We start from the raw sequence: 21,552 nt of genomic DNA on the forward strand, positions 1-21,552 counted from the left end.
TTCTGGGGATACTGGGCGGGGTATGTCAGAGTCGAACTGTCGCTCAACAACCAACGTCCAAACCTCGCATGAGACAGAACTCATGACAAGGCAAAGGGGGGAAAGTGAAGCGTTTAGTGGGGAGCACATCTCTCCCATCACCCTCCCCCTCGGGACGCCGGACTGGCGGTCGTCGGCGCCACGACCACCAGCCCTCTCGTTCGGCAGACTGTCCGAAGCCCGCCTAGATGGCGCCGGTTAGAGTGGGTTACCCTACGGAATACCCCGCTGGGCCAGAACCAGCGTGGGTCGAGGATAGCCGGCCTTCCATCACCCGGATGCTCTTGCGTAAAACGCGTGCAGAGCAGCTTGCACGTCGTCTTCTTAGGCCCCCCTCGCCGGTCCCCAGACCGACATGTGAGGGGGACCCGAAACACTTAGAGGGCCAGGGCTTGGGCGAGATCCGCCTCCCTGGCCCCCGCTCGACGGCGGCGGGATTGTGCGTCTCTCACGCGCCCCGCCGCCTCCTTCTGCGAGATGGTGCACTCGCCGAAGTCGAGCATCGCCTTCCACGACTCGTCGTCGCCGAGCATCGATGCCACAACACTCGGCAACGACAAGTCGGTTCCTATTTTTGCGACGAGGACACGGCGCCACCCCTCCCATGCGGGGCAGGCGACGAGCGTATGCTCTGCCGTGTCCAAGTCGCAACCACAATGGTGGCACTCTGCCGTCGGCTCGGCTGTGATCCGGTGCAGGAACTCACCGAAACAACCATGCCCAGTGAGCACCTGCGTGAGCCGGAAAGTGAGGCGTCCTCTGTCACGATTCACCCAATCCACAAGGACCGGGCGAATCGCCTCGACGGTCCTACGACCAGCCGAAGGATCAGCCAGCCGTCTGGACCATGACTCCAGCACGGACCGCCGAGATTGGGCCCTCCGCGCTCTGACCACACTGGGGCTGGGACGCGCCACGCCCCGGGCACGAAGTTCAGCCCGCCACTTATAGTCAGCGGCGAGCGCCTCCGCTTCCAGAACCCAAGGCGGCGTCCCAGCCAGTACACACGCCGCCTCAAAGGAGATGGTGCGATAACCACGGATGACCCTGACCGCGATGGGTACTGAGACCTTAGAGCTCATATCTCAAGGTGAGTGGCGACATTTACGTTGTAGATGTCTATGGGTTCCAGTAACCACTTAACACTAGGTTGGCTGTGAGATCGTCCACCCATGCAAGCAATAAAAAAAATTGGTACGTAATCCATGAGATAAGTTCAGTTAATTGAAAATAAACGTTTCTGCTGTTATTTCTGTCCAGCCTCATCCAAATATGCATTTATTTATGTCGTGGATGATGACGTTTCACTATTTTAAAGAAATCAAAAGGATCCTCTGACGAAGTATGTAAAGTAATTTTTGCAGGTCCAGTTGGTATTCTTGTTAAGTCATTGTCAGTATTAATAATATTCAAATAATGTAAAACCATTCCGTAAATAGTGTCATCGATAAACTGAATTTGCATACAAAGGTTAAGAGGGTCTGGAGTTTAACACTGATAACAGCGGTCCGTGGCCACAGAAAACAAAATATTCGAAGCGCCGGAACTAATGAAATGGAAAATAAGAAACGTGAGGTTTAAAAGTAGTTTTAATTATTGATAACAAATTCATTTAACCAAATTAATCCATATGTATTTGTTTGTTAAAGTTTAATTTTCAATAAAACTAGAAAGCGAATATAGGATTTCTCCTGATTTTTTTGTTCCTTGGAGACCGGCTTGGCTGTGTCCTTTGCTTTATTTATGTTTATAAGGGACGGTAATATTTACTACCAGATGGCCCGTTTGCATATTATGGTAATGAAAAGACTGATAGCATTTTCTTCACGTGTCTCACCAGTTTGTGCCGCATTTTTTTGCCGTAATTCTGGAGAGTTCTGCTCTGGATTGATGGAACTATTTCAATGAGACGGCCATTATCCAACACAATTGAGATTTCGACCTCATGTATCAAAGTAGGTGGCAGCCTATACGTTCCCCTTTACTAGCTCCGTGAACCTCTCAGCACCAGTGTGCTTAGTGCGAGCTTTTTAACGTTCTCGATAGCGTAAAAGTTAACTCAAATTTGTATGCAGTTCGAACGTTTGCCGCTAGGGGCGCTGTTCCAACTGCATACAAATTTGAGTTAACTTGTACGTTATCGAGAACGTTAAAAAACTCGCAATAAGCACACAGAGGTGTGATGAGCCGATTTGAATACTGTACACACAATAAAATTCAGAAATCGAAATTTTTCATGACTTCAGTTTTTGTAATTCATCAATGCAATAAATTACAAGTAAAAGTCTCATTCGTGTAATAAATTTTATTTTACATAAAAAAAAAAAAACATTTATTTCACATTAGACACAACCAGTGGTAGGTAGCGATCTAACAAATCGCATGGTTCTATATACCTAAGGAAAAAATTTCATGAGTTTGTACTAAGTAATAATTAAAGGACAATTACCAAGAGCCGTCCAAATGTTCACCACTAGCAACACAGAACAACTTATACAAGTTCACTTTGAGGACATTAAAATAGCACTCATAAAAACATGTAAAAAAATTGCGGTTAAATAAAAAATTTGAAACTTATTAAAATATTGTGAAGCATTCTCAATATAGTTTTCATTTTTGGAATAGTTTATAGTTATAGTTAAATTATAACAATCTTTCTTTGCGTGGGGCATTCTCATAAGATACTCGAACGATCCGAGAAAGCGGAAGATTATTATTATATTCTATTAGATCTTTAAAGGCTATATTCCCACGGTGGTCATCATCGGTGTCACCAAACCATTCCTAGCTGGTCAGAATCTCGTATAGATACTTTCTATTTTATTTAAGTACTAGTATTAAGATGTTTTTGAATAAAAAAAGTAACACAGAGTCGTTTTTCATTAACATTTTACTGATAGCATATTTGCGTTCTGGTGTTATCGAATAAACAATTATTCGAATATTTTTTTTTATTTACTTCTTAATTTACTAATTTCTTATAATATAAAAGACGATTTAATAGGATTAAAGCGGAATCTAAATATAATTTAGAATAAAAGTTCAAAAATAAAGTAACAGATAAACCAAAATTGGGATACCTAATTTTGACGTCACATTAACGTTATAGCATTCGCAACAATTAGCGACGTTTTTTTTTGGAGTTTGTGGCCTGGTATCTAGACCTTTAGGCCAAATTAGCGACGTACTCTCGGAGCTGTATTGCCAACGAGAGAATTCCAACTGAACTCATATAAAAAAATTCAACACATTTTTTTGTACAAGATATTCTGTGAGACGAGTAAAAAATATAGACTATTTCATTCGGGACTTATGAACTCGGGAGTTATAAAATTTTACTATAACAAAATTTTCTTCACTACATTGTAGGTTTATTGTCTACTAAAATAAAACATTACGAATGCATGTATTATATTATGATACAGACGACAAAACCTAGAATCGACCTTTAGATTTGGCATTACGTTAATTAATTTATGAACTATTGTTTTCGTTTAGTCCTTCGTTTTCCATTCGTACGGTTTTCATACCTTCACGGCATTTTCATCTGTTGATTTAACGGTTGCCTTGCTTAAGATCTCGTAATGAGCCGCTTCGTCTTTTGGAGGACTCGTCTCGTCTATACTGTATCTGCGAAATAAAGACATCAGAATTGATTCAATATCCCCTGTTTCGAACACGTTCTAAAAGAATTAACTCCTAACTTCTTGTTTCGATGTGTTTTTTTTTCGGAAAACACCCATGCGTTTAAAATGTAAAATAGGATAATGAATGCAATTGAGATTTGGTGCGCTTGACATGTCTCACGTGTTGTTGTTGGAGATGGTTTCATTTTTATTGTGAAAATAGAAAACTCGAATCTTCTTGTTTCGATTTGTTTTGGTCGGAAAACACCCATGCGTTTAAAATGTAAAATAAGATTTTGAATGCAATTGAGATTTGGTTCGCTTGACATGTCTCACGTGTTGCTGTTGGAGATGGTTTCATTTTTGTTATGAAAATAGAAAAAAAAAATATTGGAAGAAATAGTTTGGTTCAGTTCATTCACACAAACGAACCTACACGTGTCGATAGCATTCCACCACAAAAAATAATGATACAAGGTAATGTTTTTGTTTATTGAGTTTTGCCCATGAATAAGTAATCACTCATTAAATTTAATGAAAAAACAAGTAATTATTGCTTAGTAATGTTTGTATTAAACAAGAGTGACATATGGTCATGATCCGCTACGACTATCGCAGCAATATTTGTATGAAAAGCTTCTTGAAACTATTCGTGCGACATCTATCGTACGTTAATGGTACTATGTTAAAATCATTTTCTGGAGTTCCCACGACAAATTTACGACGTTTTATCACGATCCTATGAACGGTTTAGACAACGCAGACAATACCTAAATATTCATTTTATTTATATAGACACTAGTAGATAAAACATTGCTAATAAAATCAAGAAGGCGGATCAAAGTACAATTCGGCTTTGGAATGAGCTTCATTCTATGGTGTTTCCCGAGCTCTATGACATGTCCTTCTTCAAACCATAGTAACTATGGAGAATACTACGTGGTAGGCAGCGGCTTGTCTCTGCCCCTGGCATTGCTGACGTCTACGGGCGACGGTAACCACTCACCATCAAGTGGGCCGGGCAATAAACTGTGACTTAAAAACTAATAAACTATACTTGGGATCTTAGAACTTACTTCAAGGTGGGTGGCGCATTTACGTTGTAGATGTCTATGGGCTCCAGTAACCACTTAACACCAGGTGGGCTGTGAGCTCGTCCAATCACCTAAACAATAAAAAAAGGTCAAAAAATCATTGGCTTTAACGAGCTTACCGTCACTCAGAGAGTGGTCACCGATACTCATGGACATCAGAGATGCTAGAGGTACCACTGAGCCGCAGGCTAGTGCTAATTTCGAATAAATATAATTAAATTGTCTTTCATGTAGAAGTGACGTTGTCTTCAGTTTATTTTAATTGCTTAGTTGGGTGGACGAGCTCACAGCCTACCTGGTGTTAAGTGGTTACTGGAGCCCATAGACATCCACAACGTAAACGCGCCACCCACCTTGAGATATAAGTTCTAAGGTCTCAAGTATAGTTACAACGGCTGCCCCGCCCTTCAAACCGAAACGCATTACTGCTTCACGGCAGAAATAGACGGGGTGGTGGTACCCACCCGCGAGGACTCACAAGAGGTCCTACCACCAGTTCATTCGCCAGCGCGGCGTCCGTGCAGCTATCTATATCGGCAATAAGAAAATCTGGTTAGCGTTAAATACAAACCCGCAAGCCTTGAAGAATTCGGCGGCGGAGGGATTGTGCGTGAGCGCAGTGAGACGCACGCAACGCATGTGGGTGGCGTGCGAAAGCTTCTCCAGCACGCTGAGGACGCGCTGGCCGAGTCCGCGACGACGTCCACCCTTCTCAACCTGCACCTCGTAACTGTTTATAATATTAATTATACTAGAGGTCCCGCAGTAGTCGAAATTCGACTATAATTAATTGGAATTGTAAGTTTGTACACTATTATGATTGTATTCTATACTTCCATAATCACAAATTTCGCCAAGACTACTCTATAATAAAAAATTAATAAGACAAACAATATTTAATCTATTCTCAATTCGACGACAGACGTCAAGAACAAAAGTTTGACAATAAATAGTATGCATGCGTGTGTGCGTCAAATACATGGTATGTAGTGTGTGTAATGTTTTCTTTATTAATTTAATGTATATTTTATGCATTATTTAAAAAAAATATTAGCATGGTGCACTTCTTCTCTATATTCTCTATAAGTGTGGAAAATTTCATACTCCTCCGTCCGCGCAATTTTCGTAAAAAGGGATACAAAGTTTTTGCTTCACGTATTAATATATAGATTATTCACTTAAACTAAACCTAAACTAAATTTCTTTTCTTTGCCTTATCACTCTTGTCAGAGCGGTCGTGGTCGTCATACAATATCATTGCCGTGGCTGTGTGTGTGGATGGTGTGTGTTTGTGGTGACCCTGGTACACTCATGTAAACACCCGACTTGGTCGGTTCATCGCATAGGAAACCTTCTACATACAAATTAATCAAATATAATCTGATGATCTCAAATGAAATATAACACTTTATACATTTTTTTGTACTTTATACACTTTATCTTTATACACTTTATACATATTAAATAAATAAATAAATAAATACATAGTTATTACTAGAAGTTCACTAAAAAGAAAATTGCGTGTTTATGTTACTTTTTTATTATTCACAAAGATAAACAAGCACTTAGCCCGCCTTGGCCATGTTAGTTCATGAATATCACCAAGGTCGGAGACACAGCGAAAGTACCACCTACCGCATATATTATTACAAAACACAAAAAATACAAAAAATCTTTATTTTCAAAAACGAGTCAAAAACAATACATTGATTGGAGTCTTCTTTTAAGCGTGCAAGCCTGTATTAGGAGACTCCGCTCTTCCATAAAAGCACTTTATATACTACAATACTACCAATTATACATAACAAATGTGTGTATGTGTGTGTTTGTGTGTGTGTGTGTGAGGTGTGTGTGTGTGTGTGTGTGTGATGTGTGTGTGTGTGTGTGTGATGTGTGTGATGTGTGCGCGCGTTTATTTGTGTTTTACTTTATTATATTTAGTATAGCCTCTGTAATTATTAAACGAGCAATTGTTGTATATTAATATATAAAATATATAATCTGAATCTCAGAAACGGCTCCAACGATTTTTATAAAATTTAGTATACAGGGGATTTCGGGGGCGATAAATCGATCTAGATACGATTTATTTTCAGAAAATGTTGTTTTATTCATGTTTTCAATAATCAACTCTTCCCGACATCTATTGGCGAATAATGAATACTATTTTTCTTAATTGAGGGCAACTGACCGCTTTAAAGACACAACAAGATGGCGTTATCAAAAATTTGTAATTAAAGGTTCGTTTTATTTGGTATTAGCATCAACAATTCGATGTTTTTAATTGAATTGCAATTAAGTTTAGGTACTCCATTCAAATAGTTGAAGAAGTTTTCTGTTATGATATTTTTTCCAAAATTTAAATGGCTCCTGTAAAATTGCAAAAATGTCGCTTAAAACAAACAGCCTTTCATCCCTCCGTATGTATATTTCCGCGCATCCCTTGAAATAAACTAAATTCAATTCACCCCAGAATTTACTCGACTTCAAACAATTTTCAACAAATTTCTCAATTTAAAAAAAAAACGAATTCGAAATCTTCTGAAGCAAGAATGCGTTCTGTGCAATGTCACTGACATTCTAGTACTCTGATAACAGCTTCACCGGTTCTTTGTGGTTTCCTCGCTAAAACTTATCACACCTCATAGACTTTTGAAGTCATCGTGGCCTAAAGGATAAGACGTCCGGTGCATTCGTGTTGAAGCGATGCACCGGTGTTCGAATCCCGCAGGTGGGTACCAATTTTTCTAATGAAATACGTAGGTACTCAACAAATGTTCACGATTGACCTCCACGGTGAAGAAATAACTTCGTGTAATAAAAATCAAACCCGCAAAATTATAATTTGCGCAATTACTGGTGATAGGACTTCTTGTGAGTCCGCACGAGTAGGTACCACCACCCTGCCTATTTCTGCCGTGGAGCAGTTATGTTTTTCGGTTTGAGGGGTGGAGCAGCCTTTGTAACTATAATGAGACCTTAGAACTCATATCTAAAGGTGAGTGGTGGCATTCACGTTGTGGATGTCTATGGGGTCCGGTAACCACTTAACACCAGGTGGGCTGTGAGCTCGTCCACTCATCTATGCAATAAAAATAAAAAAATTGTCCGAGTTGTTTCGCACAGTGTCCAGTGTGCTTAGTATGAGTTTTTTATCGTTCTCGATAGAGTAAAAGTTAACTAAGTATGCAGATGGAAGAGCGCTCCTAGCAGCAAACGTAGGCAAACGTTCCAACTCTATACAAATTTGAGTTAACTTTTACGCTATCGAGAACGTAAACAAAAACTTACACTAAGCACACTGGTATACGAACAGTCACACTGCGAATGGGACAACTGAAAAGCCAAGGGAATCGGCTTTTCTTTGATCAAACTGGGAAGCTATACAACAGTTATAACAACAGAACGACGATACTCACCGGACGCTGTCTAATCGAATGTAAACTATTAGTTTGTTGAACTAAGCTCCATCCATTTACAAATGTGATTGTGTACGTAATGTAAACAGTCGTAGTCTAATTATAAATTCTGTCACCAAAAAAATAGGAAACATAAATGTCTCAACGCCAAGTTCAACGGTCTTTTATGTCATTTTTAATATCGCTTTATTTCTTTTTAAAATAATGCTTTTGTTTAAGGGTGTCAACCGAACGATCATAAACAAAACGCACAGTGTATGTGCTATAAGAGTTTTTCGTTATAAAGGAGTTCAAAGTGTTTCCAAAGGATTATGCATTTATCAATAAGGGTGACGTCAAATGCAATGTACGCAACGGGCACTTGATATTTCTAGTCACACACGATTTCGAACATCGGAGAGATGCGGGTGGCGTGGCTGCTGTGGTTAGCGACGGTCGCACGCGCTGCTCGTCTGCTCGTGGTGCTGCCCACAAACACTAAGAGCCATTACGCTATGTATAGCAGGCTTATTGAGGCGCTAGCGAAAAGGGACCATCAACTTACCGTTATCACACACTTCCCTGTGGTAAGTATTTGGGAATTCTAACTAAAAAACCGATATGAGCCGTATCAAACTTAGCTTCTAATAATTAAATATGTTTAATTTACTTTTTTCAAAAAAATTCGAACGATGACAGTTTAAGCCTCTCATATTTTCATTTGTTATATTAAAGGGACACCCCGTTTTCTCACAAAAGCTTTCGTTTTTAGTGAAAGAAATGTAGCGTATCGTATTTAATGTAGAAAAAATGTTACAACGGTATTAAGCTATTTTTATTGCACTAAATGAGTCTACGAGCTTTTATTATGAAGAAAAAAAACCATAATTATTTTAAGAATATTCCATTGACTCCTGAACTATTAGGTATTATAATAAATTCATAATAATTGAGTATGAAATAAAACTTTTTTAGTTAACATTTGATATTATTAAATATACATTTTGATATTACGAAACGAAAGTTGAGTCCCAAGTTATGCGGAGATTTGAATGTATAGATACGGAAGTGTTTGTGATATGTGATAAATATTTGCCGCCAGAACCATAGACGTATTTCTTCTTAAAAGTTTCTCTGTGCTCGTAAAATAGTCACTAATTCCTAACTAAAGTTCTAAATGCAGAGGCGGTTTTGTACAAAAAATTTGACGCTTGCCACAACCCACTTTGGTGTATTTGGTCGAAGTTTAGAAGAAGTCTTGCAATGCGGCCTGACAGTACATTCAGTCAGTCAGTGTAGATGAACTAATAAAAAATGGTTGTGTCGTCCATATCATTGGCATTTTGCCGAACCAAATTTACAAAGCACTTACGGAGTACTTAAACTGTATTTATTAAGCGAACCATTAGTGATAAGACAGCGCCATAAGACCAAAATATCATCTATATTTGTAAATATCCTATTATTTAAAAACAACAAGATATTTTACAATAGATATGGACCCTTTTAGGTTTTATCGCGTATTCACAGGTAGGTTAATGAACATCATAATATGGATGCCGCCATCTACCTTAAGGCATGATTGCTTGAACCATAAGGTCAAAACCTCCGTTGTATTATGTCATAGCGGTCTCATCCTAAAATCGAAAAGTATGATTACTTCGCCACGAAAATCGGCATTATTGTGGCACACACCCACGCTGGTATACCAGTACGCTGGTATAATTCATAGAAAATGCGATTTGACATATATAAAAAGTCATGGGGCAGTGCTATTCTAAGCCTAAGTATAGTTTTCTTTTATAATCTATCTAGCTACTGACTATACTGAGACCTTAGAACTATATCTCAAGGTGTGTGGCGCATTTACGTTGTAGATTTCTATGGGCTCCAGTAACCACTTAACATCAGGTGGGCTGTGAGCTCGTCCACACAGCTAAGCAATAAAAAAAAAAAAAGCTACACGTTATAATTTGTTTCAGGACGCACCGCAACCTAACATTAATCAAATAAGCTTAGCTGGAACAATACCGGAGATCACTAATAATCTTACAAGAAAATATGATTCTTTGAAGCCGAGCTTCATCCGCAATTTGGAACAAATCATCAGTGAATGCGTTAATGCTTGCGAAACAGTAGTACAGCAAGATTCCTTCAAAGAGTTACTTAATTCGACCGCTTCTTTTGATTTAATTATCGTAGAAGTCTTCGGAAGTGATTGTTTTTTACCTTTAGGTCATAGATTCCGGGCCCCCGTTGTCGGATTATTGTCTAGTGTCCCTCTACCTTGGGTCAATGATTACCTTGGCAACCCAGAAACAGCGTCTTACATACCCTCCTACATGATGGGTTATGGACAACACATGAGCCTATGGGAACGATTATCAAACACAATAGCTATTATATTAGCTAAGATTTTATACACATACAAATCAAGGATTCCTTCACAAGTGAATATTAAATTTAATATTTTTTTATGAGTAGAAGAATGAGATAATAGTCTGTGAGGTTAATGTAGTGAAATTTGTTCAAGAAACCCGGCGTATACAACGCCATTCCATCCATACCATATGCCATACCATTCTATCATCCATATGTAGTATTAATATCCTCATCTAGCTCTTGAAACAACGTGCTGGTCATTCCTATTGTCCTGCCTAATTATGCCGGACCGAAATAATGAACTCCAGTTAAATAGGATAAAGACTGCCCCTATCCAAATATAATTAATAATACTATGTCATTAGTCATTAGTGACTCAAGTCACTAATGTGATGTGAATGGGATACGGTAACCTAAATACCAAGTTGGCCGTGTCTTCCCTTGTCGATTTATGATTCATAAAATACTGAATACATGCCATCGCTTACCAATACAGCGATTTAACTCCCAATCCAAAGAATCATTTGATTTCCTCCTGAAAAGCCCGTCTTATGAACCACGGGGAATCTGCGTTCAGCAATGGGAGTCTATTTCTCTAATTATAGCATTAGCGATGACCTCTGATTCTGAGTTTGTGTTCAATCGATTAATATAATTCCAGGTGATAGTAGATCGAGTCTTCGGACATGGAAATAACTTACAAAAGCTCGCGAAAAACTACAGTGTGATTTTATCTAACAGTCACTTTAGCATTAACGAAGTCCGACCTCTTGTCCCTGGTCTAGTAGAAGTAGGCGGCCTACATTTGGATCACAGTCAAACACTTCCTAAGGTGAGTAAAGTTTTTAAATACTGTTGTTTGCACATGCAAAAAATCATGGTAATATTTCAAAAGACCGCTTCGAAAAGTCGAGACATTTTGGCGCTCGATAATTGTTTAAGTTAAACAAATATTACGAAAGACTATTGATTTGTTATGCCAATGAATCACCCGATAAGGCATTCGTCTCGAAACTTTATCTCCATTCATATCATAGAGCGTGTGCTGCGCCTGTCGTGTTCCTAAAGTCACTAGGTCAGATATTGAACTCTTTCTATCATTATATGAGCGTTATGTAATTTTAGTTACTACTAGTGAATCCCGGTCACGCTTAGATATGTTGATCGCTAAATCTATGAAATGCATTTATTTGGAGCAACGACTCGCGAGCATACATTTCCGCCACGTTAAAAACCGAGGACTCAACAGCAATGGCACATAGTGGCGGTAGGGCCTCTTGTGAGTCCGCACGGGTAGGTACCACCACCCTGCCTATTTCTGCCGTGAAGCAGTAATGCGTTTCGGTTTGAAGGGTGGGGCAGCCGCTGTAACTATACTGAGACCTTAGAACTTATATCTCAAGGTGGGTGGCGCATTTACGTTGTAGTTGTCTATGGCCTCCAGTAACCATTTAACACCAGGTGGGTTGTGAGCTCGTCCATACCTCTAAGGATTAAAAAAAAACATAGGTTCAAACTCAATCGATGAACATTTTATCATAGCGTATATTGAGGTTGTGCATACATGGGACCTCCAATACTGAAATGAAAACAGTATACCACTTGAGGCCAAATCTGTTTAGTATACACTAAAACTAATAGTATACCTAATAACGCACGTTTTTCTCTAGGCGTGAAGTATTGTTACGAACTTCTGTTAACGCCTAAACACCCAGCAATTTAGATGACAATTTGACCTCATCTTCCGAGTGAGTCCTGTAGGCTTAGTGCGAGTTTCAAAAATCGAATCGAATGACTCGCATCGAGTGTACGCTCTTCACGGTGAAACGTGCGGAGCTCTGAGTGCGAGTTACTCGATTTGCAGGACGTTTATTCATCTTTAGAAGCAATAATTTTTTCTTTTATGTTGGTAGCATGCAAGTTTTTTTTTAAGGCGTTTAATTGAAATGCCAAGCTTTCTAACGATATTTATAATTAGTCGGGTAATGGGTAATGTACCTGTGCTTAGTGCGAGTTTTTTTAATTACTCAGTCGATGTTAATGTTATGTTTAATTTGTGTGAGTTTGTATCAGTGCCACCTAGTGGTAAGCTTATGAATCTCATTTTGTGGGAGAGAGAAGGTTTGTTTATGTTGCTGTCTCATGTATCGAATAGCTTTACCGAAGTGAGCCTCTCGATTATTGTATGTGCGAGTGCGAGTTACAAATTAATGGATTTTGAGAGTATTTCTTCACTTTCAAGCAAGTTAAGTAGTCACTAAAAATTTTGCCGTGAAACCAATACAATATCAAGATTTTTTCTTTCGTTTTTAATAATAATGTTGTTTTTTAAGGTTTTATCTATTCTAATGGTTTATACACATATATTTTTTCGGTTACAAAATTTTATAGACGTCTAGCTAGTTGTAAATACATATTAATTCTTTGCTTTTTCATTTAATTCTTATTAAATCATTGCTTTTTTTTAAAGAGTTGTTTGATGAGAGAGAGAAAGCGAGATAGAGTTGTTTTTTTATTGCTTAGATGGATGGACGAGCTCACAGCCCACCTGATGTTAAGTGGTTACTGGAGCCCATAGACATCTACAACGTAAATGCGCCACCCACCTCGAGATATAAGTTCTAAGGTCTCAGTATAGTTACAACGGCTACCCCACCCTTCGAACCGAAACGCATTATTGCTTCACGGCGGAAATAGGCGGGGTGGTGGTACCTACCCGTGTGGACTCCCAAGAGGTCCTACCACCAGTGAAAGAGTATTCTTTATTGTACACAAAATGAATAAATATTGTGAAACATTTTTTCTTGGTCTTATCGCTAAGAGTGATCTCTTCCAGACAACCATTTGATGGGCAAGAATAATTTCGAAATGAATTGCACACTGTGTATCTATCTATTATAGAAATATATACACACACACACACACGCGCGCGCAATATACATATTTACAGGTACATACGTACAGATTTATATTTATAAATTATATAGAAATTTGAACAATGTAATAATAATTTTGCTTCTTTACACATTTATAAATAAGGATGGATGCTCGTAATAATTTTAGTATATTTGGGCCACCTAATGAAGATCATCAACACTATTACCGTAAATACAATCATTTTATAAACGTTCAACGGGTAAAAGATTAAACCTATGTAAAACATAATTTCTTTAATTAAAAAAAGCTGAAATAATTACCTATTCCAAGATTAATTATGTTAAGTATGTCTAAATATGCAATTACAATTAAATAAATTCTATAATAAACTTCTAATTCTAATACTTCTATTAAAGTTACTAAAAAAATATGTTTATGCTGGGCAGTTTTCGTGTATTTTAAAGGTTACGCCATTACGGCAAAGTTTGTTTACGAAATTGCACCCTTAGAATGGAAGTGGTATAACTAAAAAATTTAAGATTAGTTTTATATTTCAAAACACTTATGTATTATTATTAAGAACCTACATTTTAAGTAGGTAATACGTGCAGCAAAAATGTTGGACTCCTTTTCACGAAAATTGCGCGGACGGAGAAGTATGAAATTTCCCACACTCATAGAGAATATAGAGAAGTAGTGCAGATTGCTATTTTTTTTTAATTGTGCATAAACAATATAAAAATAAACTAAATGAATAAAAAAACCTTACACACATTACCATGTATTTGACACACACACACGCACACACACATGCATTTATACTTTTTTTGTTTATTGATTTATCAATCTGTGGTCAAATTGAGAATAGATTAATATTTTTTGTCTTTAATATTATTTTTCTATAATGTAGCCTTGGCGACATAGAGCAATGATTATTATAGAAATGATGATAATATAAAGGTGACAATAGAACTATAATAATGTTCAAACTTAAAATTTAAATAAATTATGGTCAAATTTCGACCACTGGACTACCATTAGTAGATAATAATAAAATCATTTATTGCCTTTCACACAGATTTAGATTATTACAGGCAGCCTACAAGGAAACAACAAAAAAACAAAACACTATTATATCATTTCTGGCAAGGAGCTCAACATTTGCACTTGTATATTATTAATAGGAATTTTATTAAGAATATTGACAATTTATGAGGAATTTGACAAGTACGGATTAGTTATAGATATATGTAGTTACATATTGTAAATTAAATTAGTTTTATAAGTGCAATAAAAAATAATTTAAATGATAAAATGATAAAGCCATACCTTTTTCCAATGTGACGATTAGAGGGTATCCTATTATTCTTTTCTATATTATTCTATCAGCTTATAAAATTAAACAGTCTCTTTTAGTCTAGAAAAGGACAAAGTACTCTTTCTGTCTTTTTCAAATAAAATGGCATGCCTTAAAGTGTTTAAACCGAAAAACTAAAAAAATACAATTATTGTATTACAATATTGAAGTTTACCAGAAACTAAGAATTTTGGGTTGAGCCACTTTAATTCTAAACGTACAAAATAGTATTGAACACGTGACATTACCCGAATAATTTTGAAAGTAATCGGTTCCCATTAAAATGCTGTTAAAATGCGTTGTATTTCATTTAGACGGTCTAATGCCAAAACATCACGTGCTACCAATATACGAGAAATAATATTATTGCTGCTCTCGGTGAATAAACGCCCTGCGAAGCGAGTAGCATATCTCAACTCACACTCACAATTCTTCATTTTTCACCGTATAGAACGTAAACTCGATTTGATTTTGATTTATTCATTACAATTGAACAACTAGGAAAAAAGATGAAAAGACATTTTGGAGGGACCGCGAGGAGCTAAATTGTGTGAATTGTTTTATTTTGTCTATTTAATGTTTCTTAGTTAATGCGTATTTAATATTTCTTCGTGTATAAGTGTAATTTTGAGACCGTCCTGGCCTAAAGGTTAAGGCGTCCGGTGTATTCGTATCTTGCAATGCACCGGTGTTCTAATCCCGCCGGCGGGTATCAATTTTTCTAATGAAATACGTACTTATCAAATGTTTACGATTGACTTTCACTGTAAAGGAATAGCATCATGTAATAAAAATCAAACCCGCAAAATTAATTTTTGTAATTACTGGTGGTAGGACGTCTTGTGAGTCCGCACGGGTAGGTATCACCACCCTGCCTATTTTTGCCGTGAAGCAGTAATGCGTTTCGGTTTGAAGGGTGGGACAACCGTTGTAACTATACTGAGACCTTAGAACTAATATCTCAAGGTGGGAGGCGGCATTTGCGTTGTAGATGTCTATGGGCTCCGGTAACCACTTAAGATTAGGTGGGCCGGGAGCTCGTCCACCCATCTGTGCAATAACAAAGTAACGTGGGTTTATTAACTGTTTAGTATCTGTGAAAGTGCGAAAATTTAAAAAAATTAAACAAAACCGCTGGACGTAGCTTCTCGAAGTCTTCGAAAAGGTCCACTGAAAAAAATCTCAGTATATAATCAGCATTTTGCAGAGATTATATTTTATCCCATATTATCTGATCTCATTTCATTTCATTCCATGCCAATTGATTAATGCTTCAAATTAATCAAATCCATTTCACTCCATATTATCATTTTTCATAAAAAAAGATTAGGCTCTATGGCATGATATTTTTGCCTCTCTAGTTGGAAAAATAAAACTACTAAAGAAATACTCGATCGAAACGTTAAAATCCACTAATTTGTAACACGCACTCGCACAAATGTCATTCGTAGTACTCATTTCGGTAAAATTACTCGGTTACGAGATCACAACGTTAATATGAACTCGCACTCACAAAATAACACCGAGTACGTTTGCCGCTAGGGGCGCTGTTCCAATTGCATACAAATTTGAGCAAACTGGCTCGCTAGTGAGAACGTTACAAAACTCGCACTAAGCACACTGAATATTGATTTGATACTAAACACATGAAACATCGATAAAGTTTAAACTTGGATACTGCTTCAACATTTTTTTATTATTGACCGTGTTAGCCGTAATAATAGAAGATCACGATACAAATATTCTAAGTTATGAACTTTCTTCACAAAATTTAAACTAAGACATCCATGCCTGTTCTAATGATCCGAATATACTCTTATGAAATAAATGGTCCAAATTTTTAGTTAAGATTACAAGACGTGTTGTGACAACGATACTTGTTGTGCAATTCAGTCGTTCCCAAAACATGGTGCCCTCACCGCCCTCTCTATACTACGCATCTGTTTCCACCCATCAATACGAATACAGTCTGCTTAGTGCGAGTTTTTTAACATTCTCGATAGCGTAAAAGTTAACCCAATTTTGTATGCAGTTGGAACAGCGCCCTTAGCGGCAAACGTAGGCAAACGATCCCATTCCATACAAATATGAGTTAACTTTTACGCTATTGAGAACTTTAAAAAGCTCGCACTAAGCACACAGGGCTCTAAAAGCTTAACATCATGTCCTCGATATCTCAACGCAACGGGTCAACCGTGCAACTAGTGTCCGTAGGTATCGTGTTGGTAGGTACCCATAAATTTAACGACGCTGACACTTTATATTCATATTGTTGTTTTGCAATTTGAAATTAAAATTTATAATAATAAAGTCGAAATTCCATAAGTTGGTTTTATTCATAAATGGTTTTTACGTCGCCATTTGTGTACGCTCTGACATGTCCATGATTGAGGAAAAACCTAAATATCGCATATGAGTACTGCCGTGACACCAGCAAGTATTGTAGCGCGAAGAATTAATTGTATATTTTGGGCTAGTCACTTACTAACGAACGCACGATATTTAGGTTCCAAGGTTTCCGTTTTGGAAATTTTGGCTTGAAGAAATAGAACTGTAGACGACTGTTAATGTAAGTCGATAATGAAAACAATAGTGAATCTTTTTTACTGGAAACGTTTTTACTGACGCTACATTGTATAGTGAGTCTACACCGGTGCGCCCGGCCGGTTTCTGCTGCATAGCAGTTACACATGTCGGTTGGAAGGGTTGTGCAAATGTTCCACGGAACATTTGAGACTTCAGCATGAGGAGACATTTCTGTGTGCTCCGATAGCCCCTCATGCCCCAACCATGAATTCTGTCAATTTAATAGGTAGGCATATAACATTGAAAAAAAAATCAGCTTATGTCCTGGTGGGCAGAATTAATCATCTCTCGGTTAGTTATAACTCGATATCTTCACAGTTGCAATATAAGGTGCACTGTCGCCTGCACGACCCATAATGTTAGGAAGCCCTATTAATTTAATTATCATTTATTGTTTATCTCAAACAAATTATGTCAATGATAAATTTGTCCAATTGTTTTCTTTGCGTGCTGGTTACGCCCGTCAGTGATTTGTGGAGCAGAATATTACGACAATAATAAACTTGTTCACTCTTTGAGGGATCAATGTTAAAGAATACTGACGTGAGGGAAGGTTAGCTTGGACGGTTTAGCTCGACTGTATCGCCTAGAACAACTAGACGAATCCTGTTTTCAAAACCTTCATACCAGTTTTTTAATGTCCCTAGAATATGAAGAAACTTTTAGATGCGTCAACAGACGGTGTTATCTACTGGAGCTTTGGCTCGATGTCCAGAATAGAAACGATACCTAGCGAAAAGCTTTCAGGTATATTTGAAGCAATATCTGAACTACCACAATTGGTCTTCGTGAAGATGGATAGAAGAAGGCTCACAAAGAATATCACTGTGCCTGACAATGTATATACTATGGATTGGATTCCTCAGTATGCTACATTATGTGAGTTGGTTTTGAAAATTTAATACATCAGTTATTTTTGTCACACTTTATTGCTTTGTAGACATAATATTTTTTTTGTATTTTGGCTACATTTTGATTTGTTGGGTTTTGTTTTTGACTTTAGTTGTCTAGGGTCACCTATATCAAAACAATTGTATTGTTTTCAGGTCATCCAAACGTCAAGTTATTCATTTCTCATGGAGGCTTGCTTGGCACACAGGAGGCAGTGGCTTGTGGGGTACCTATGTTAATGGTGCCTCTATATGCTGACCAAGCTCTCAATTCTCAGTCTATGTTTGATAAAAACGTTGCCAGAATTCTGGATCTACACGAGGCTGATAAATATGAATGGAAGAGAGCTTTACATGATTTATTGAGTAACAAAAAGTGAGTACCAAATACCAAAGTTGGGATGGTTATCTTATTAGTTTTTGTACCAATAGACTGAATTTGATTGATGAGCCAAGTTAAGTCGTCGTGGCCTAACGGATAAGACGTCCGATGCATTTGTGTTGACCGATGCACCGGTGTTCGAATCTCAGGCGGGTACCAATTTTTCTAATGAAATACGTACTCGACAAATGTTCACGATTGACTTCCACAGTGAAGGAATAACATCGTGTAATAAAAATGAAACCCGCAAAATTATAATTTGCGTAATTACTAGTGGTAGGACCACTTGTGAGTCCGCGCGGGTAGGTACCATCTCCCTGCCTATTTCTGCCGTGAAGCAGTAATGCGTATCGGTTTGAAGGGTGGGGCAGCCGTTGTAAGTATACTTGAGACCTTAGAACTTATATCTCAAGGTGGATGGTGCATTTACGTCGTAAATGTCTATGGGCACCAGTAACCACTTAACACCAGGTGGGCAGTGAGCTCGTCCACGCATCAAGCAATAACAAAAAAAAAACAGTCAATTGAGAATTTAATGGATACTGTAACTTTGTTCTTTTCAGGTATAGAGAAAATTCAAAAATGCTAAAAGAAATATTTTTAGATAGACCAATAAATCCTTTAGACATGGGTGTCTACTGGATTGAATATGTGCTGAGATACCGAGGTGCGCCACATATGAGATCACCAGCCCTAGACCTTTCCTTATCACAGTACTTACTGTTTGATGTGATAATAATTAATATAACTACTACAATTGTGGCCGTATTCATTCTACATGCTTTGTTTAAATATTTGTGTACAAGATGCATCAAATGGTGTCCTAAAGAAAAAATTGTAATTGAAAAAAGACTCTTTAAAAATAATGTAACATTATTTGTATGTCTTCTGAGGAAGTGTAAAGTAAAGATTAATTGAATGTGTCTTAATAGCCATAGATGGCAGTCGCCATTTTAATTGATGTATTAAATTTCATAGATATTAAAAATAAATAAATACATAGGAATGGCCATTTAGATTTTAAATACAAAATAAAGCTTTTAGAAAACTTTTTCTGTTTTAAAACAAAAGCAAAATTTTCAATGCTTTTATTTTAAAAGGTAAGGACTTCATATTATTATTATTATTAGATATTTACCAATACAATACTGGTTCTCCAAAGTCCAGGTCAAATCTGAAGTGTGAGAAAGCTAGGAGTGTTCCATTTTTCTCACGGGCTATCAGGTACCAGGCTGCATCATCAGTCATTTCCTCCAGCTTACGATTAGGATTCCAACCCCATGCACAAGTTTCATAGCTGTAAATTTATTTTAATGGAACGTTAATTGTGTAAAATTATATATTAGCTATATATGAAAAGTTATGAGAGTCCAAAAGTTGGTACCATCACCCTGCTTATTTCTATTATGATGTTTTCAGCTTCAAGGAATAGAATTGTCATTCAATAGAATAGTCATTACTGGTGGTAGGACATCTTGTGAGTCTGCATAGGTAGGTACCACCCTGCCTATTTCTGCCGTGAAGCAATAATATGTTTCGGTTTGAAGGGTGGGGCAGCTGTTGTACTGTAAAAACGGAGACTTAGAACTCATGTCTCAAAGTCGGTGGCGGCATTTACATTGTAGATGTCTGTGGGCTCCAGTAATAATTTAACACCAGGTGGGCCATAAGCTCGTCCACCCATCGAAGCAATAAAAAAAGTCACTATTATAATATAATTAGTCTCGTCTCATGATGGTTGCAGCTTTCCCTAAGCAGCATTGACATTTCAATGAACATAGACTCCTGTACCAACTACAAAGGAGATCATTATAAATAAAAATATAGTGGTCCAAAAGTGGCATATTCAAAACTGCATAAAATTTATGATGGTTGTGTTTCTATTTGTTTCTAGTATGTAGTTTATGATAATATTATTGTTATGGATTAGAGATTATGTGACTAATTTTATGAGAAAGCAAAAAGCTTTGCTATACTTACAGTGTCTTCATATTTTTTTCAGTCAAGTCTATGGCCCACTGTAACACCTTTTTATCCAGTTCAGTGACCTTTTGTATATACATGTCTACCTCCAGGTCGAGATTACGGAAAACTAACAATTCTTTGCACAAGGATGCCAAGTCTTGAAGTTTATTCGCAGTTGTAACGTGGGTCATAGCATCAGCAATGCGCCTCTGTTCTTGCTTTCTAGCAAGCCGCTTATCTTTCTGTTTGTTTGTAGCTGTTATTGATTTTTTCTGAAAACATTGTAAAAATCGAAATGCTCAGAAATATACATAATTTGCAAGAGTATTGTTATTTTAATGTGCACAATATACTGACTCCCATTATTTAAATTAGAACTGATTGTAGGCAATAAAACTTTACTTTCAAATTATTTGATTTGTGATTGTTTATTTAAATTATTATCTTAAAAATATAGCGGGAACTCAGGAAAATTGGATAAGTTGACATTAGTGACTGATCAATTAATGAGTGTATTGTCTATGGTGACTGATTGAGAGCTTATTACTGACTTTTTGGCGGGAACGCGAGGAGTGAAGTTGTGTGATTTGTTTTATTTTGTCTATTTAGTGTTTCTTCAGGTTTAAATGTGTAATAACGGTGGTTTATTAACTGTTTAATATCTGTGAAAGTGCACAAATGTGGGAAAATGAAACAAAGCCGCTGGACGTAACTTTTCGGGATCCTCCAAAAAGTCCACTGAAAAAATCTTAGTAAATGACTACCATTTTACTGAGATTATATTTCATCCCATATCATCTCATTTCATTTCATTTAATTTCATTCCCGTTGATTAATATCTCAAATTAATCATCTTCATTTCATTTCACTCCATAATATCATTTTTCATCAAAATATGAATATAAATTAAAATAAGACATGACTTAAAGGTCTTAGTTACCAAGTCATAAAATCCC

General features: G+C 37.2%; 2 protein-coding genes across 2 annotated transcripts; one reads left to right on the forward strand and one right to left on the reverse strand.

Annotated features, from left to right (window-relative positions):
* Nucleotides 1-2,329: 2,329 nt before the first annotated feature.
* On the reverse strand, nt 2,330-21,110 carry Naa40 (N-alpha-acetyltransferase 40). The gene is made up of 5 exons (XM_028176842.2): nt 20,954-21,110; nt 20,612-20,868; nt 19,770-19,928; nt 5,331-5,489; nt 2,330-3,669 (listed from the first exon to the last, which is right to left on the reverse strand). The coding sequence occupies exons 1-5, from the start codon at nt 20,957-20,959 to the stop codon at nt 3,564-3,566; spliced, it is 687 nt and encodes a 228-aa protein (XP_028032643.2). The 5' UTR covers nt 20,960-21,110; the 3' UTR covers nt 2,330-3,563.
* Nucleotides 8,304-19,681, forward strand: UGT47A1 (UDP-glycosyltransferase UGT47A1). Its single transcript, XM_028176841.2, has 6 exons — nt 8,304-8,744; nt 10,140-10,607; nt 11,201-11,371; nt 18,007-18,238; nt 18,406-18,625; nt 19,195-19,681. Exons 1-6 carry the CDS (start codon nt 8,580-8,582, stop codon nt 19,547-19,549), a joined length of 1,611 nt encoding a protein of 536 aa, XP_028032642.2. The 5' UTR covers nt 8,304-8,579; the 3' UTR covers nt 19,550-19,681.
* Nucleotides 21,111-21,552: the final 442 nt, after the last annotated feature.

Source organism: Bombyx mandarina, chromosome 25, assembly GCF_030267445.1.
Source record: "Bombyx mandarina strain Sakado chromosome 25, ASM3026744v2".
In the NCBI taxonomy this organism is placed as follows: Eukaryota; Metazoa; Arthropoda; class Insecta; order Lepidoptera; family Bombycidae; genus Bombyx; species Bombyx mandarina.

What these genes read in the sequence shown, in the direction of transcription:
- Naa40 (XM_028176842.2), bottom strand. An exon ending in GGAGAACCAGTATTGTATTG is followed by an intron (nt 5,490 to 19,769) that starts GTAAATATCTAA and finishes TATTATAAACAG; the next exon opens with TTACGAGGTGCAGGTTGAGA. An exon ending in GAATTCTTCAAGGCTTGCGG is followed by an intron (nt 3,670 to 5,330) that starts GTTTGTATTTAA and finishes TTTATTTCGCAG; the next exon opens with ATACAGTATAGACGAGACGA.
- UGT47A1 (XM_028176841.2), top strand. Translation starts at nt 8,580, where the DNA reads ATGCGGGTGGCGTGGCTGCTGTGGTTAGCGACGGTCGCACGCGCTGCT. An exon ending in ACAGTCAAACACTTCCTAAG is followed by an intron (nt 11,372 to 18,006) that starts GTGAGTAAAGTT and finishes TAATGTCCCTAG; the next exon opens with AATATGAAGAAACTTTTAGA. An exon ending in GATTTATTGAGTAACAAAAA is followed by an intron (nt 18,626 to 19,194) that starts GTGAGTACCAAA and finishes TGTTCTTTTCAG; the next exon opens with GTATAGAGAAAATTCAAAAA.